General features: G+C 45.9%; 1 protein-coding gene across 2 annotated transcripts in view; it reads right to left on the reverse strand.

The window, feature by feature from the left end:
- RIPOR2 (RHO family interacting cell polarization regulator 2) overlaps window positions 1-17,400 on the reverse strand; it is a 274,424-nt gene that overhangs the window by 159,303 nt on the left and 97,721 nt on the right. For both annotated transcript variants that reach the window (XM_073566141.1, XM_073566140.1), the window contains exon 3: window positions 6,153-6,308. In XM_073566141.1, the coding sequence (XP_073422242.1) occupies window positions 6,153-6,308 (156 nt within the window). The remainder of the gene's footprint in view (window positions 1-6,152; window positions 6,309-17,400) is intronic.

Consider the following 17,400-nt stretch of genomic DNA (forward strand, 5'->3'; position numbering starts at 1 on the left):
GCTGCACCGCGCCGCTGACGTCAGGCGCTGGAAGTCGCGCCCGGCTTCCCCTGTCCCAGGGAGAAGGAGCGAGCGAGCGGGCGCGCGCGCAGGGGGAGGGAGGCACGGAGGAGCGCCCCGAATGGAGGCCGCCTTACCGCACCCGCACGAACCCGGGGCCTGCTGGAGGAACCCCGGGGACTGCGCTTCCAGGCGCCGACGGCCAGCGCTGCAGGTAAGCTGACCTGCTCTTCCCGCGCCGGGACGGCCCTGGGTCCATGTCTTCATCCATGGCAGGCACCGCCGCTGTCAGCCTGGGATCCCGCTCCAGGACAGGAACCCAACTGAAGCGGGGGAGAGGTGCCACCCCTTATATTTCAGTAGGTTCCTGTCCTGGCGGGGCGGATCCCTCTCTCATGTGGTGCTGTCATGGGTGAAGGGAAAACTGCTTATTCGGAGAAGACGAGGTGAGCGCTACCACCAGTCTTGTCTCATGCCAACTGTCAAGCATCCTGAAACCATTCATGTGTGGGGTGGCTTCTCAGCCAAGGGAATGGGCTCTCTCAGTCTTGCCTAAAAACACAGCCATGAATAAAGAATGGTACCAGAATGTCCTCCGAGAGCAACTTCTCCCAACCGTCCAAGAGCAGTTTGGCGATCAACAATGCCTTTTTCAACATGATGGAGCACCTTGCCATAAAGCAAAGGTGATAACTAAATGGCTCAGGGAACAAAACATAGAGATTTTGGGACCATGGCATGGAAACTCCCCAGATCTTAATCCCATTGAGAACTTGTGGTCAATCATCAAGAGACGGGTGGACAAACAAAAACCTTCAAATTCAGAAAAAATAAAAGCATTGATTTTGCAAGAATGGACTGCCATCAGTCAGGATTTGATCCAGAAGTTGATTGAGAGCATGCCAGGGAGAATTGCAGAGGTCCTGAAGAAGAAGGGTCAACACTGCAAATATTGACTTGCTGCATTAACTCATTCTGTCAATATAACCTTTTGTTACTCATAATATTGTTGCAATTATATTTCTGTATGTGATAAAAACATCTGACAAACACACATAAAAACCAGAGGGCAGCAGATCATGTGAAAATATAATATTTGTGTCATTCTCAAAACTTTTGGCCATGACTGTACTGCCTCTTCTAGACAAAATTAAGTGCAAAGTAACAGCATAGTGTAAACTCCAACTCTATGTAATGGGCAGGTTAAATCTTATCAAGATGGTGTTGATGACTCAGATTTTATATATTCTACATAATGCTGCCAATTGGCTCCCGCTATCTAGTTTCCATAAGATAAACATGTTTTTCAGAGATTTGAACTGGCGTAAAGAGCAGTCAAGAATAAGGGTACCGTTACACTAAGCGATGCACCAGCGATCCAGACAACGATATGGATCGCTGGTGCATCGCCAAGTGGCCGCTAGTGAGCTGCCACACAGGCAGATCTCACCAGCGACAAAGCAGTGGTCGGGGGTCGCTACTTACCTGTCAGACGTGGTGATCCTAACGTCCTCCCGCCCGCGTCCACGCGTCGCTCGTCAGCGCCACAGGAAGCCCAGCAGGAAGCGCCCGACGAGAAATGGTCCAGGACGTTCTCGCGCGATCAGCGATAGCCAGCGGGGAAGCCGGTCGGAGGCAAGTATCACATGTAGCGATATCGCCATAACGTCACAAAACTAGTGATGTTACAGCGATATTGCTAGCGATATCGCTATGAGTAACGGGCCCTTAAGACTAGAAACTCTGCAGAGGCCAAAAGACGACAGTGGCCTGGCACTGCCCAATGCATGGTTATATTTTCTGGCGTCTCAATGCCAATGGAGCGCCCCGCAGAGCCGTGGGTTACTCGGTACCAGGCCCGTTGACTTCAATGGGGGATGTCACGGTGGCAGTGACCCGGTCCGTGGCCCTGGGCATCCAGTAATTAAACAGAGGAAAGTTGTGTGATGTTTAAGTGCGACGCCACCCGTGGTGTTCGGCAATGAGTGGCCGACGCTGCGGTTTTGGTCCTCTGGGGCTGATGGTGACGCAGCCAAGATGTTTCCGCTCCCCACGGGTAAAGCGGGGGCCCCAGGGCAAAAGATATTTGATTAATTGTTCAGATGGCGGTGAATTTTGGGGTGCAGAGAAATAAGAGAAGGACACAAAGAGGTGCAGTTTTCTTTACCTTTTACTTGCAAGTGGTTGTAATCCGGTGTACCACATACAGGTGATGGATTGAGTCCGGCTCGCCTGGAGGCATTCAGGGGATCCACCCTGCCAGGTGGGGTTTGGGACCTTCCTTCTGCGCTTTGTTTTCGGGTCCCTGCTGTTTGTAACTAAGCTGCAACCCTCTCTTGCGTGATGGTTTCTCTAACCTTTATGGCTGACAGCGTGAGCCTATATCAGGGGCACTGTCCTTTTCACTGTGAGCCCCGGGATCTTGATCTGCTGCCGTGCCTTCAGGTGTTCAATGTCGCCCAGGAACTTGCAGTCCCCTGTACTTCCAGATTCGGCGGTCAGGGCATACAGCTCCTGCCCAGCCCAGGACTCTGGCGTCCCTTTTTCTATATTAGCGCTTCGCTCTGGGGTCTGCTATATGCAATTTTAGCTTCCCCAGAGCCTCTTATCTCCGCTCCTGTACTTTTCCTCCTCACAGATCAACTCCCCGTCGTCAACTGACTGGACCTTCCAGAAAGATCCTTTACCTCAGGCTTAACTGTCTTGTCATCAGCTCAGCTGCTCTCGTTTGCATGACAACTCCCTGTTTTCTCTCTCAGCTGACTCCTTGCTGACTCACTAACCCCATCTACTGGCCAGAATTTATAAGGCAGCTCCCCTTTCTGACCAGCAGCAGGAATTGACATATAATCTATGTTACCTGGCATGGGGGCCCCCCCTCCTACCTCCAGGCATGACTTTACCCCTTAGAGGGAGGCAATGTCACTGTGACAACCGGAATCTGGGGTGTCACACCAACATATGAAGGGATGGAAAGAAAGGGACACGGGCAGTTCGGTCTGTAAAATTATTCAAAACACTGTGGGACAGGGGCCCCTTGTGGAAAGGCAGGCAGGATTGGGGGTCTCTCAGTATACCTTACATTGGACTTTGTTATTTGTTAATTTTCAAGGTTTGGCTTAAAATCAGAGGTCGAACACTTCTCAATGTACACACCTATTTGGAGTAATCACTTGCTCTCAGAATTTGCCAAGCTAACCGAGTTCGGGAACTGGAAGAATATGGGTATACAGTACATTCACCAGTTGGTCGGCAATGAGGGGGGCTTAAATCCTTTGACTGTCTGCAAAAAGGGTTCCATCGACCTGATAGCTGCTTCTTTTATTACTTTAATCTGAAACACGCCTATAGAACCCAATGTAAAGTGAATGATGTTAAAACTCAGAGATGAGGCATTGGACACTATTTGCTCAGAGGTGTTTAAACACCTTTGGTTGAGAATGTTATTTGTATATGTGCAACTGTTATAAAATTAATAAAAATTTACTTTAAAAAAAAAAAATATATTCATGACATACTTAGACTGATGTACTCAACACATTTCATAACATAGCTGAACAGACTAATGGTATGTTATTGGTATGAGGATCATTATCATCCTGAAAATTTGGGCAACGTCCAAAGCTGTATTGAGCAGCCAAATTATTAATACATAAGTGAAAAAAAGAAAAACACAACATGAAGAACTCAAGAGCTCTTCGACTTCCTGTTGATGTTCGATTTGACTGAAGGCAAGGACAGGACAGTGAAGCCTGCAATGATTGGGTGCAGTGCTCATGTAACGCAACAACCTCCCATGAGCCCCAGGAGAGCAAGTGCAGACATCACTGGGACTGCGCTGGTACCAGACGGGAGTAAAATTTATTTTAACGGTTGTAAACATTCTGATCGAGAAGGGGCGGTCCTAGTAGTGTACAGCCCCTTCAATGACACTCTGCTCAAACTCTGCTCCCTGTTTTGAGCAGATTGTCAGCTTAGTGTGATCCAGTTCTCTTGCATGAGAAAAATCGAAGCTCAGGTGTAGAAAAGGTGGAGAACTTAATTTCTCCATCTTTTCCATTGTCGGCTTTTGTAGAAATGAGACTGTACTTGGATGACATGCACCAAGATATGGTCAGATGTTAAAATCTCCATCCAGTACCAGGTGGTACAGATCACTAGTTGTCCACAACAGTTATACTATGCCAACATTGAACCATAAATACAATGGAGGCGGACACTAACATAACATATTTAGGAAGGGTGAACCTCCTCAACGTGACAGTAAAGAAGGCATGGCAATCTTGGCACATCTCATTGTCTATCTAATTAAAACTGAAGGAAGAGGGATACAAACTATCCATTTCACACGTTTACATGGAGAGTGAAAGGGAATCAGGAATCACTTAAAACATATAGTAGAGTGGAGGGAGGATGGAGGTATAAATTTTAAAAATATCAGAAATTAAATCATAATAGCCCAAGTCTAAAGAATCCATGAGTGGATATTGCAGGCATCAAATTATGCATTAATCATGTAAGAACAGCAAATGTTGAAAACCTGCTCATTAACCAACCTCCTACACACACCACATGCACAAATGACCGAAGAGACGAAATACAACACCCTATTGTATACAACCTGGAAGGCTTGGAGCAAAATTAGGAATCAACCACATGTATCGCCTTTGGTACATCCGTACATATGACTTGTAAGTAATCCGATCTTCCAAGATGGTGACCAACAGGTGATATTAAAATCTGGAGGTGGCACGGAATCTACAGAACACAAACATGTAACAAAAAAAGATCCTGACTAAGGAAGAAATTAAACAAAATACTCTAACATTCCCATACTTCTCTTCTCATATCCACAGGTTTGGAGCTATATACTGCAGGCTATGACTCAGGGACAGACTGGAGCCAAGTCCAATATACTTGGCACACAATGGGACAAGTGGGGAGGGACAAGTCACAAAATGCTACCACTTACTATACGCATCACAGATAGACCCCTGACTAAATAGTACAATGACTCCCCAGAATTCACAAATCAAATAACAAACAGCCAAGAATTGAGCAGATAAGTGCCCCACATCAGACAGATATTTTGAAATGCAGTAAAAATCAGTCACGGGGCATACTTCGCCCTCTTGAAAGGTTCCAGAATGAGCATATACTCCAATGCTTTAAGATTCACGTAAAGGAATCAAATCTATATCACAGTCTATGGACCTGCCAGGCAATCCAGTGTTATCAGGAAAGGATTAGACTTTTCACTACAGCACATATATGAGTGATTTTTGGATATTTAGGTCGGTGCTAGTAAAGGCTAAAATGCAAACATGATTGCACGAACAAGCAACCCCATTTAAAATGTTATTGGATAAACGATCATTCCTTAGCTAAAAATGGCTTGTCTAGAGGCAGAACTGCAGGAGGAAAAACCAAGTAGCGACTTTCTTTCAAACTACCATTGTGTCATTACTGCCACAAATACAAACAAACATCAAGGAACATTTAGAATCTACACTTTGCCATCAAGAAACATCGGAAGCGGGAGAACTGCCAAATTGAGGTACTTCTTTTCAGATTAGGGGTACACAACATCTATACTGAGGAGTCTGCAGTTCCACCAAAGGCCGCACGATGAGTAAAAATAATGGTGGTGGTGTTATTCAAAGTAGAACACCATCACTAATACAATAAAGAAGGTGCAAGTTTATGGTTAATAGGTTTCAACACTTAAAAATCTACTTGGATTTAAAATGGAGAATAAATAAGAAACCATGATGGTGTTAAGGTTGGATGCACAGTATATGTATGGAAGAGAGGTGGACCAAGGTGGAAACTTGGCAACAGAAAAGTTAGCACTAAGTTGGCAACAGAATGATGATGTGAAGAGTTAATCAACTCTGCAAGGGACCATTCAATACATCACTCCAGATGGGCAAACAGAGAACAAACTGAAAGAATATTGCCCAAATCTAGACGATACTTTCCTCCTGGACAGGTGCCAATCCTCCGATGTCACCACAGAGTCACGCGATATTGTTTAACAAGTCTTTACTATTCCGTCAGAGCAGACTTCTAGTTCAGGCAATTTTATCTAATGTATAGATGATCGGTTTTACAACTTGTACGTATATCAAACATTTATTCATAAAACTTACTCAAGGCCATTTTTTAAGGCGCTGTATATCTCTTCGACTCTTTCTGGCTGAGGTTCTTTGGAAGCACTGCTGTTTTTGTGGCCCAGATTATGCATTCTCTTTTGCTTTGCTTGTGGCTTTTTTGGAATTGGAGAGTTCCCAAGAAAAGAATTACATCTGTTAAAATAAAAACACGGATCAAAGCTCTTAAAAGAAAAAAAAAAAAAAGAAAAGTAAACTAGTCAAGAATAAGCACATATGTAACCTAAAGCAAATGTAAGGCAGATCCCAATTAAGGCAAAATATCCTTTTTCTCTAGAAGGTGTGAAATATATACAAATAAAAAATAAACATGCAAGTCAAAATATAACACTGCAGAAAAAAAATGGAGTGCTAGATTCTGGGTGCACGACCATTCCTTGTCTGAGAGTCACATTATGGAACCAAAACCACTTTTGAAGACCTGAATAAATATGTAAGGGAAATTACTGTGAGACATTTATAACATCAAAAGTATATACTGTATGTGTCAGATAAGTGCAAATTCTACTTCCAGTACGCAAATCATTTGATGCTACGGAGTCCTCTTCCCCAATCAACACTTTAATTACCATAAGGGCCACTACACATGCATTTTGTTATGGTAACTGTAACTGCCTAGCATCTTACAATCTTCATAAACTGCAATGGAGAGAGCCACATGGACAAATGGCTACCCCTAACTCATATACTCCTTTCTGAAATGCCATATCGTGATCATGTGGACCCATTCTCCTGATAAATGGTGAACAAGAGAGGTCTACACAGTGCACCATTAGTGCGTACCTATCCTTGCTCCTGGACTGCTCCTTTTCTGATATTGCAGTAGCTATACACAGACAAGTGTTTGTGTCGTGATAGAGGAGGAGCACACTACTATTCCCATCAGCCTACGCCTGCTGCCACTAATAACAGAGAGAGCAGGTGGCGGCTGATGGGAGTATTCATCAGCTGGCGCTCTAAATAATTTTTTTTTTTTTTTTTTTTTTAAAGTGTGGTTTCCTCTGTATTTTTGATAGCCAGCCAGGCAAATCTGACAGCTACAGGCTGTAAAAAAAACGGGTGGGGGTCTCCCCCCATTTTTGACTAAAAGCCAAGATAAAGCAGACAACTGGGGGTTGGTATTCTCAGGCTGGTAAGGGGCCATGGATATAGGACCCCCTCAGCCTAAAAAATAGCAGCCCGAAGCCGCCCAGAAACCGCACATCTATTAGATGCGCCAATTCTGGTGTTTTGCCCGGCTCTTGCTACTTGGCCTGTGGCAGTGTCAAGTGGGTTTCATATTTGTGGGGTTTGATGTGACCTTTGAATTGTCTGGTGGCATCAAGCCACAGCTTAGTAATGGTGAGACGTCTATAAGACACCCATCCATTACTAATCATATAGTTACATTGTAAATAAACACACAGACAGAATAAAAAGTATTTTATTTGAAATAAAAAAAAAATTAAATAAATCAGTGCAGGTTTCTGACAGAGTGGCCACAAAAAGCCATTATTAATTCATTAAGCCGGATTTTGCTAATTTTACTTGAACTGAAATTATAAGTCCATTTGAAAATATAAAAATAAATACGTTGAGAATTACCTTAAATCAACGTAAAGTGCCGTTATGCTTGAAAGGTTAAGATGATTAATTCCAGGACAGACAAGAGAAGCTGGCGGTTAATAGAGCACAAATTTAATTACTTGTATATATACGCAAATTCTTATATTTATAGGTTAAATTCTTCAATGCTAATTCGTATCACTTGTTTGAATTAAATGAATGGTATGGTTAATACGAATTACCTTAAATCCTAGGGACTAGATGTCCACATGTAAAGTGCTGTGTGCTTAAGAGGTAGAGATCAGCGATTCCTTTCAGGTGCTTATCCAAGATGGCCAGAGGGAAAGGAATCTATCTAATAAAACATATTGCAATAAGTTATAATAACTGGGATTCAAGTGGTTAAGCAACATTGGCGAAAAGGGGATTTCATTAGAAAAATGTCAAAAGCAGAGAGCCAATGGATCTTTGAATTGGATACATTAAAACCAAGAGGACTGAATAACGAAATTGAACTTTTTGCATTTGAATAAATTGTAGCACTATAAAAACGCTACTCCAGGAGATTGGGACCATCCCTGAGGAAGGAAAACGACATTTTTCTGAAACGCGTAGGAAAGTCTTAGTTACTCACCGGTTAACGGTGTTTTTCGGAGTCCATGACAGCACCACCTGAGAGAGGGGATCCGCCCTTCAGGAACAGGAAACCTACAGATACAAAAGGGCGGCACCTCTCCCACGCATCAGTTGGATTACAGAGCACAAGAGGACCACAATGGTTAATGGCAAAATTTATATACAGTACTTTTACACAACTATTCCTTACCAGTGTACATACAAGAGGAAGAAGTGCACACCCAAATTTAAACTAAAGGGAGGGAATATACGGGTGCTGTCATGGACTCCGAAAAACACCGTTAACCGGTGAGTAACTAAGACTTTATCGGTCGTCCATGACAGCACCACCTGAGAGAATTACAGAGAGTAAAACTATTTAGGGAGGGACTACAGCCTGCAGTACCCTTATACCAAAAGAGAGGTCTCTGGAAGCACCCAAGTCTAGCCTATAATGACTATAAAAGGTGCTCGGAGAGGACCAAGTAGCCGCCTTACATATCTGGTCAATGGACACTTCTGATCTTTCGGCCCACGAGGTCGCCATGGCTCTGGTGGAATGAGCCCTCAGCTTCCGGGGTGCCGACCTGCCTTTTGAGGTGTATGCTATTAAGATCGCTTCTCTAACCCACCTGGCTAGTGTACTTTTTGACGCTCTACAACCTTTCCTAGGGCCTTGATAAGAGACAAACAGGGCATTATCTTTCTTCCAGGGATCTGTAACCGCCAGATATTCTATGAGGCATTTTCTAACATCCAAAGTGTGAAGTTTATCTTCCTTCTCATTAGCTGGGTTAGGGAGGAAAGATGGAAGGACTATCTCCTGTGTCCTATGAAAACTGGAAACTACCTTAGGTAAATACGCCGGATCGGGTCTGAGTATTACCCTATCGTCCTTGAACTGTATATAAGGAGGACGTCTAGATAATGCCTGGATGTCGCTTACCCTACGAGCTGAGGTTAGGGCTACCAGGAAGGCTACTTTGAGGGACAGGTTCTTTATGGAAGCTGATGAGATAGGTTCGAATGGGGCTTCTGTCATAGCCGTGAGGACTAGGTTCAAGTCCCACAGCATGAATCTATCTATCTATCGCTATTGGCCTGGATCGACCTGCTGCCTTAATGAATCTACTGATCCAGTAATTACCCGCGATGTTGCAGCTAAAGAGGGCCCCCAAGGCTGATACTTGTACTTTAAGGGTACTAGTGGAGAGCCCCATATCCAGACCTTTCTGAAGAAACTCTAAGATATGGTTTACAGTTGCTGAGGTGCCAGCGACCACTCCAGAGTTCTGCAGGAATTTTTTCCAAATTCTGACATAGATTTTGGTGGTGATGACTTTCCTACTTTTAAGTAGGGTGTTAATCAGGCCTGGGGAGAAGCCTTTTTCTCTCAGCAGTGTCCGTTCAAACTCCACGCCGTCAGATGTAGGCCAGCCACCTGAGGATGGAACACTGGGCCCTGGGATAGGAGATCCGGAATGTCCGGAAGGACCCAAGGGTCGGACACCGACATGGTCCTGAGGCAAGAAAACCAAGCCCTCCTGGGCCAAAATGGAGCGATAACTATCACCCTTGCTCTGTCTCTCCTGATTTTCTTCATCACCAGGGGCAGTAGCGATAGGGGAGGGAAGGCGTAGGCTAGCCTGAAGTCCCACTTTACCAGAAAGGCATCTACCGCCAGGGGGTTTTCTCTGGGATTTAGGGAGCAAAATTGTTTTAATTTTCTGTTTTCCCTGGTAGCGAAGAGGTCTACCTCTGGTTGTCCCCATTTTTGTACAATTAGGTCAAAGATGGAGGTGTTTAGGGACCATTCTCCTTGTTTTAGTGGATTGCGGCTCAGGAAATCTGCTGTGATATTTTCCTTCCCTTTTATATGTAGAGCTGTTAAAGATTGAAAATGCTGTTCTGCTAGCTGGAATAGCCGCTCTGCCACATTCATCAGGGGTTTGGAACGAGTCCCGCCTTGGTGGTTGATATAAGCCACGGTAACCTGATTGTCGGAGAACACTCGCACATGATGGCCCTGTAGATACATAAGTAGCTCCTTAGCTGCCTGCTCTACCGCTGTCAACTCTTTCAGATTAGATGACATTTCTATCTGATGATGCTCCCATAGGCCCTGTACCAGAATCTCCCCCATATGAGCCCCCCAACCGGAAGGGCTAGCATCCGTGGTGATTATGCGGGATATGTCTTACTCCCAGGAGACCCTTTTGGATAAGTTATCCTTGACTAGCCACCACTCTAGGGATTCCCTTGTGTTTCGGGACAAGGTTAGCTGGCCCTCTAAGTAACCCTTAAGGATTCTCTGATGCCTTAAGACCTCGCCCTGCAGTTTTCTTGTATGAAACTGTGCCCACTGGACTGCCGGGATACAGGACGAGAGGGAACCCAGAAGGAACATGGCTTTCCTGAGGGACATGGTAGGGTTATTGGAAGCGTTCAGGACCTGATAGTGTAGGCGAACAAGCTTCTCCGGGGGCAGACGGCATTCCTGTTTCTCAGAGTCTAGGATCAGGCCCAAGAATTGTTGGACTCTCACCGGCTGTAACCGAGACTTTTTAATGTTAAGCAGCCATCCTAACCCCTCTAGGGCAGACATTGCCCTTTGTAGTTGTTCCAGACAATGTTCTGCTGTTTTCCCTACGATCAGGAAGTCATCTAAGTAGGGGATCACCAGAATGTCCGATTCACGTAGATGGGCCATAACTTCCGCTACTACTTTGGTAAACACACTGGGAGCGACTGCCACCCCAAAGGGGAGGGCCGCATATTGGAAATGTTGGACTGACCCATCCAGCTGAACCGCCACTCTGAGAAACCGCTGATGAGCTGCATGAATGGGAATATGGTAGTAAGCGTCTTTTAAATCTAACACCACCATAAAACAGTTTTGAAACAGTAATTTTATTGTTGATTTAATTGTCTCCATCTTAAACGGGCGTATGACCAGGAACTCATTGAGGGATTTAAGGTTTATTATAGTCCTGAAGGACCCGTCTGGTTTGCGGACCAGGAACAGGGGGGAGTAAAACCCTTTCCCCGTTTCTCCCTCTGGGACCACCGTTAGGACCCTCTTATGGCAGAAATCATGCACCTCGGCCTCCAGGGCAGCTTGTTCTGGTGTGGAAGACCTGAGCGGGGTGACTTTAAATCGATCTTGGGGGACCCGGGCGAATTCTAGGCGTAGACCCGCAGCTATCACCCCCAGTATCCATTTACTATTGGAAATCAAGGACCAGGCTGGGTAGAAGGCAGCTAGTCTCCCCCCTACCGGGGCAACTAGTCATTGGGGCGGTTTTTTAGTGTCACGTGCTGGACCTTCTTGACGCCCCCCTCCTCCGAACATGAAACCTGTACCTCTCCTTCTTTTGTCCTCCCATCTGCCCTGATCTCTGGACGGCCTTCTACGGAAATAGCTTTTCCTGGTAAAGGGACGTCTGTAAGAAGGATTCGGTAGACTGGGGAACTTCTTTTTATCATCCCCGGCTTTCTCTAGGAGTTCATCCAAGACTGGCCCAAACAGATATTCACCCTCACATGGAATGGAGCAGAGTCGTGATCTGGCCTGGATATCTCCCGGCCAGCATTTTAACCAAAGGGCCCTTAGAGCTGCGTTAGATAAACTCGCAGTTCTGGCTGCCAGCCTCGCAGAGTCCGCTGAAGCATCCGCCAAAAAAGCTGCAGCACTTTGGATGATTGGCAGCGTTTTTCGGATAGAAGCTCTTGAGACTCCTTCCTTTAGTTGGGAATCCAATTGGTCTAGCCAGACCATCATGGATCTGGCCGTACATGTGGCCGCTATCGCTGGTCTTAGAGCACCTGCTGACATCTCCCAAGTTCCTTTCAAAAAGGAGTCTGCTTTCTTATCTAGTGGGTCTTTTAAGGAGGCCATGTCATCGAAGGGAATGGAGGATTTTTTGGAGGCTTTAGCTACTGCCGCATCCAGTTTAGGGGCTTTATCCCATCTGTCTACCACTGGGTAGTCAAACGGGTACCTCCGCTTGAAGGCCGGAGGTAAGGAGCCTCTTTTTTCAGGTCTCTTCCATTCCCTATCTATTAGGCTCTGGACCTTATCGTTTAATGGAAAGGCCTTCCGCTTCCTGGGATCTAGACCCCCGAACATAACGTCCTGAGCTGAAAGTTCCGGTTTTGTGTCTGCTACCCCCATGGTGGACCTTATTGCTTTAACTACCATATCCATCTGGTCTAAGGGGAAGCAGAATCGACTCGAGTCTTCCTCCAAAGAAGATGAAGTGGAGGCCGGGGAATGTGAAGAGTCATCGATCATTAGGGCAGTCGAGGACTCTGAACCTGAGAAACTACATTCTCTTCCCCTAGAGGAGTCCTTTTTAGATAGGGCCTTTATCTCTGTCCTGATTATGTCCCTCAGGCTCGTGGTGAAGTCCGGCGTTTCTTCCGCTACCTGTATGGACGGGGGAGAGTGTAAGGGCCTGTCAATCTACCCCAGGGCCAACGTCCCCTTCCACCCCTACCGTTTGTCTCACGCATGGCTGACACAACTTTTTAGGGTGGCCGTCCGGCAAGGGGCAACTACAGAGGGCACATTCCCTGTGCTTCTGTTTTCCCGTAGCTTTCCTCCCCTGCGAAAAAACAAAACATAAGGGAACACTGCATCAGGGTACATTCACGGAGATCTCTTACCCATGCAGATGAGGCAGGTACCAGATCACGGAGGGAGGCAGAAGGGCCCTTTGTCCTGGAGGAACTTCTGTGGCTCTGTTCGCTCGGACGTTTCTGTTTCTTTTGCTGGCCACTCGCATGTGGTTTCACTATGGCCTGTTTCTGTGGGTGCTCCTGCACCTCGTCCAGCTGCTCTATGGGGGCTTCTGTCGTATCCATCGCTGGCCTTCAGAAGCACCCCAGCAGCGTCATTTCCTGCCTTTTAAGGCCTCCTTGTCCGGATCAGCAGGGCTCTGGCGCGCACCTCCCACCCGGGACCCCCCCGCGACCCTCCCCCCCCGCCCCGGCCACCGCACGCCGCCCAGCATCGCCATGCACACGCGGCGCGCGCCGGAAGCCGGGCGGCACCCGACTTCCGGTTTCGGCGTCCCCGGCCCCGCCCCCTCCGCCGTGTCACTTCCGCCGCCCGTCTGAGGCCTGCGGGGACGCGCAGAAGGAGCCGGCACGGCTCCCCCGGCTCAGGCCAGGCCACAGCCCCCACGCGCGCTGACCTGCGCCCGTCGACCGGGCGCCACCGCCGGCCCGGCCGGAAGAGGGGAGAGCGGACCACGGGGAGAGCGCACCAGGAGGGGCCCGGGACATACATACCTCCTGGTGCGGCAACATGGAGGCGGCTGTCCACCGGACCCCTGGCTCCACCTGCTCTCACCACCGTCGTGGAGACCTACCCGGCCCCACCGTGGCGCTTCCAGGGACCCGAGCTTGACCGAGGTAGGAGACCCCCTCGCTACCTGGGTCGGTCAGCCGGCCTGGGAATCCCTCGGCGACTCCATGATGGACGATCTGAAGGAAGTCCCGTCCTCTAGGAACAGGAAACCAACTGATGCGTGGGAGAGGTGCCGCCCTTTTGTATCTGTAGGTTTCCTGTTCCTGAAGGGCGGATCCCCTCTCTCAGGTGGTGCTGTCATGGACGACCGATAAATGGTCCTAATCACCTATCGTTGAAGAGTGTACACCATCTGAACTGCAAAAGAGTCGGGTGACTGAAGACGTCACGTAGGTCCTACAGTTCCTGAAGCCAAACACGCGCAACACGCGCTGTAGTGCAGGACACCGTTATTCAGCGCATGTCACCGGCCGGGACAACGCTGCAATTAAACATCGAGTAGCTGGTAAGCTTTTACTCTGGACAAGCATCCACATTTGGACATAATGGTTTAATGAAATACAGCAACTCAGCATCCATTTACTGATCCTTATCTCAAGGAATTAAGGTAACTGAATAATTTTCTGCCTCCATTTAGTAGTTACAGGAATGCTCGGCACAGGAGCTATGGATATTGTTTTATAAGGAATTTGTATAATTTATTGAAATACGTTTTATTAGATAAATAGATTCCTTTCCCTCTGGCCATCTTGGATAAGCACCTGAAAGGAATCGCTGATCTCTACCTCGTAAGCACACAGCACTTTACATGTGGACATCTAGTCCCTAGGATTTAAGGTACTGTAATTTGTATTAACCATACCATTCATTTAATTCAAACAAGTGATACGAATTAACATTGAAGAATTTAACCTATAAGAATTTGCGTGTATATATACAAATAATTAAATTTGTACTCTATTAACCGCCAGCATCTCTTTTCTGTCGTGGAATTTTAACAAGTACTTACAATGGGAATTAATCACCTTAACCTTTCAAGCACAACGGCACTTTATATGAGAGCACCTACTATCAATGATTTAAGGTAATTCTCAACGTATTTATATTTTCAAATGGACTTATAATTTCAGTGCAAGTAAAATTAGCAAAATCCGGCTTAATTTATTAATAATGGCTTTCTTGAGGCCACTCTACCAGAAACCTGCGCTAAGATTGTTATTTAATTTTACTTCTGCTTTTGACCTTGTTGGTTTAGACCCTAGTTTTTGCTGCGGATTCTAGGGGGTATTAATACGCCACTAATATTATTCATCATCATCTTGAAATTTCCTTTTATTTAAAAATAAACACTGTTGTTAGGTGAGTAACGCCCATTACATTGAAGCCATGGTCTCCTATAAAAAAAACAACCATATCCCTTACCGGTTCATCGTACTATCCTATGCCGTAATCTATGTCTGGGGATAAACCGTTTTAAATCGCGACGGTGCCAAGATGCTGCTTTCATTTTCACGAGGAAACAGGAGAAGTGCACAACAAATTTTGGGTTTATTTTCTTCTGAGTACACTGATACCCCATGTGGTTGAAAACTACTTTTGAGGCAGAGTACAAAGCTCAGAAGGGAAGGCGTGCCATAGTACAGTGTAGATTTTGTTGCACTGGCTTGCGAGTGCCATGTCATATTGGAAGAGCCCCTGATCTGCCAGAACAGTAGAAACCCCCATAAGTGACCCCATTTTACAAACTACACTTACCAATGAATTCATCTAGGGGTGCAGTGAGCATATTGACAACACAGGTGTGTCACAGAATTTTATACCATTGGGCAGTGAAGAAAAAATAATTTATATTTTTACCACCAACTTGTGTATTAGCTCCAAGTTTTACATATTCATACTAGGAAATGGGCAAAAATGGCACCAAAATTTGTCCCACAATTTCTGCTGAATGTAGAAATAACCTATGTATGGCTGTACAGTACTGCTTAGCCTCACAGCGCTCCATCCCTACAGAGTCTTGCCATTTGCATCCTGGAGCAGATTTTCCTAGAATAGTTTACGGACTCCATATACAGACTCCCCCAAGTGCTAGAAAAGCAGAACCCCCCTCCTCAAGTGACATGATTTTGGAAATTATACAGATTTGGGAATTTATCTACAGATGTAGTGACGATTTTTACTCCATGGGTATTTTACAGAAACAAGAAGTAGTGGATTTTACTGAGTGAAAATTGAAAACTGCAATTGTAGTGCGCAGTACATTATGCCCAGCCAATGCTTCTGAAGACATGCACCTATAAGTTAGGTAGGCTCTCATCACTACAGAAGTGCCAAACATGTTGTTCGATAAATGTTGTTCAGGCACACTTGGGCTCAGAAGGGAGGGGGCATTTGGATTTGGGAGAGCAGAATTTTCTGAGCTTTTTTTGAGGGGCGAGAAGCCATTTAGCTTTTCCAGAGCCTTTGTATAACCAGTAACGTGGAAGTCTCCTATATTTCCGTTAACAGATGACAGATCTGAGCGAGGGCTTGCTTTTTTTGTGGATTGAGCTGAAGCTTTTTTTGGAAACATTTTATATAATGTCATATTTATCTGGCACTCTACGCTGAGCACTTTGGGGTTTCCATCTAAATCTCTGAGTGACATGACAGATGAAACTCCTGAGAAATCCATTCACTATAGTGAGGCAGCAGGGTTACTCTGGACTCCGTCTGGCCTCTGTTCATCAGCTGTGTCCTTTTCAGAAGTGCACAAAACTGTGGTCGACGGAACTTTTATGCAATCCTAAAACGAACACCACCGGATCACAGGTCCTATGTCGTCCACAGTGCCTCTATCTGCCTCATTATAGGGAATCTTCTGCCGGGAGTTCCGTCTGAATCATGCATTTCAGACATTTACACGGAAACCCCCGATGCATGCGCTCGGCACAGGATAAATGTGCGCAGAGTTTCACACTAGCGTTTTGAGGCGCAGCGGACGCTTGCCGTGAAACTCCGCCTCCTGCCGTGCCTCCTCCGGTCAGCTTCTCCTATGGGCGCATCTTTAGCATTGGGTACGCAGGCCATGCGCAGGTATGCTTTTGCCACCGCAAGCGTCCTTTTCATGGTGCGGCGAGCGCACCAAAATGCAACACGTTGCGTTTGGCGCAGGTCGCCGCACCGTGAAAAGTATTAAGTATTTTCTGTGATTTAAGGGCATGAAAATTCCAAGTAGGAAAACTGCAAAACTTTCAACATTTGCCAAATTTTCGTTTTTCACACAAATAAAAGCAAGTCATATCAAAGAAATTTTTACCATTATCATGAAGTTAAATATGTCACTGAAGCATTCCAGAGTTATTACCTCATAAAAGGGACAGTGCATGTTCATAATCAGTCCAATTTTCACAATTTTGACTAAACTACCCTCGTGGATAAAGGTGTTCATTAGTATAACAGCGCCAACCTGACACTGTCTGTAGGTTACTCAGCACAATCCGACTGACAGGTCCCTTTAAGCCCATATTGATTATATAACTGTATTTTGAATATATTCAGTTAAAATGCCAATACTTGTGTAATTGTCCAAACATTGACCCAACTGTAGGCCCTCCCAATTCATCAAAGCATTTACGCCAGAGTTCTTGCATGAATCGTTTTGAAGATATCCAACATTTTGACGCAACAAATTTTCTCAAAAACTGTGGCTTTTGGCATTGTATGCCAGTTTTGTCAAAATTGTCGGAGCTGGGAGAGGGATGTGACGGGGAC

This window comes from Dendrobates tinctorius, unplaced genomic scaffold, assembly GCF_039654945.1.
Source record: "Dendrobates tinctorius isolate UK_male_01 unplaced genomic scaffold, ASM3965494v1 ptg000004l, whole genome shotgun sequence".
Lineage (NCBI taxonomy): Eukaryota > Metazoa > Chordata > Amphibia > Anura > Dendrobatidae > Dendrobates > Dendrobates tinctorius.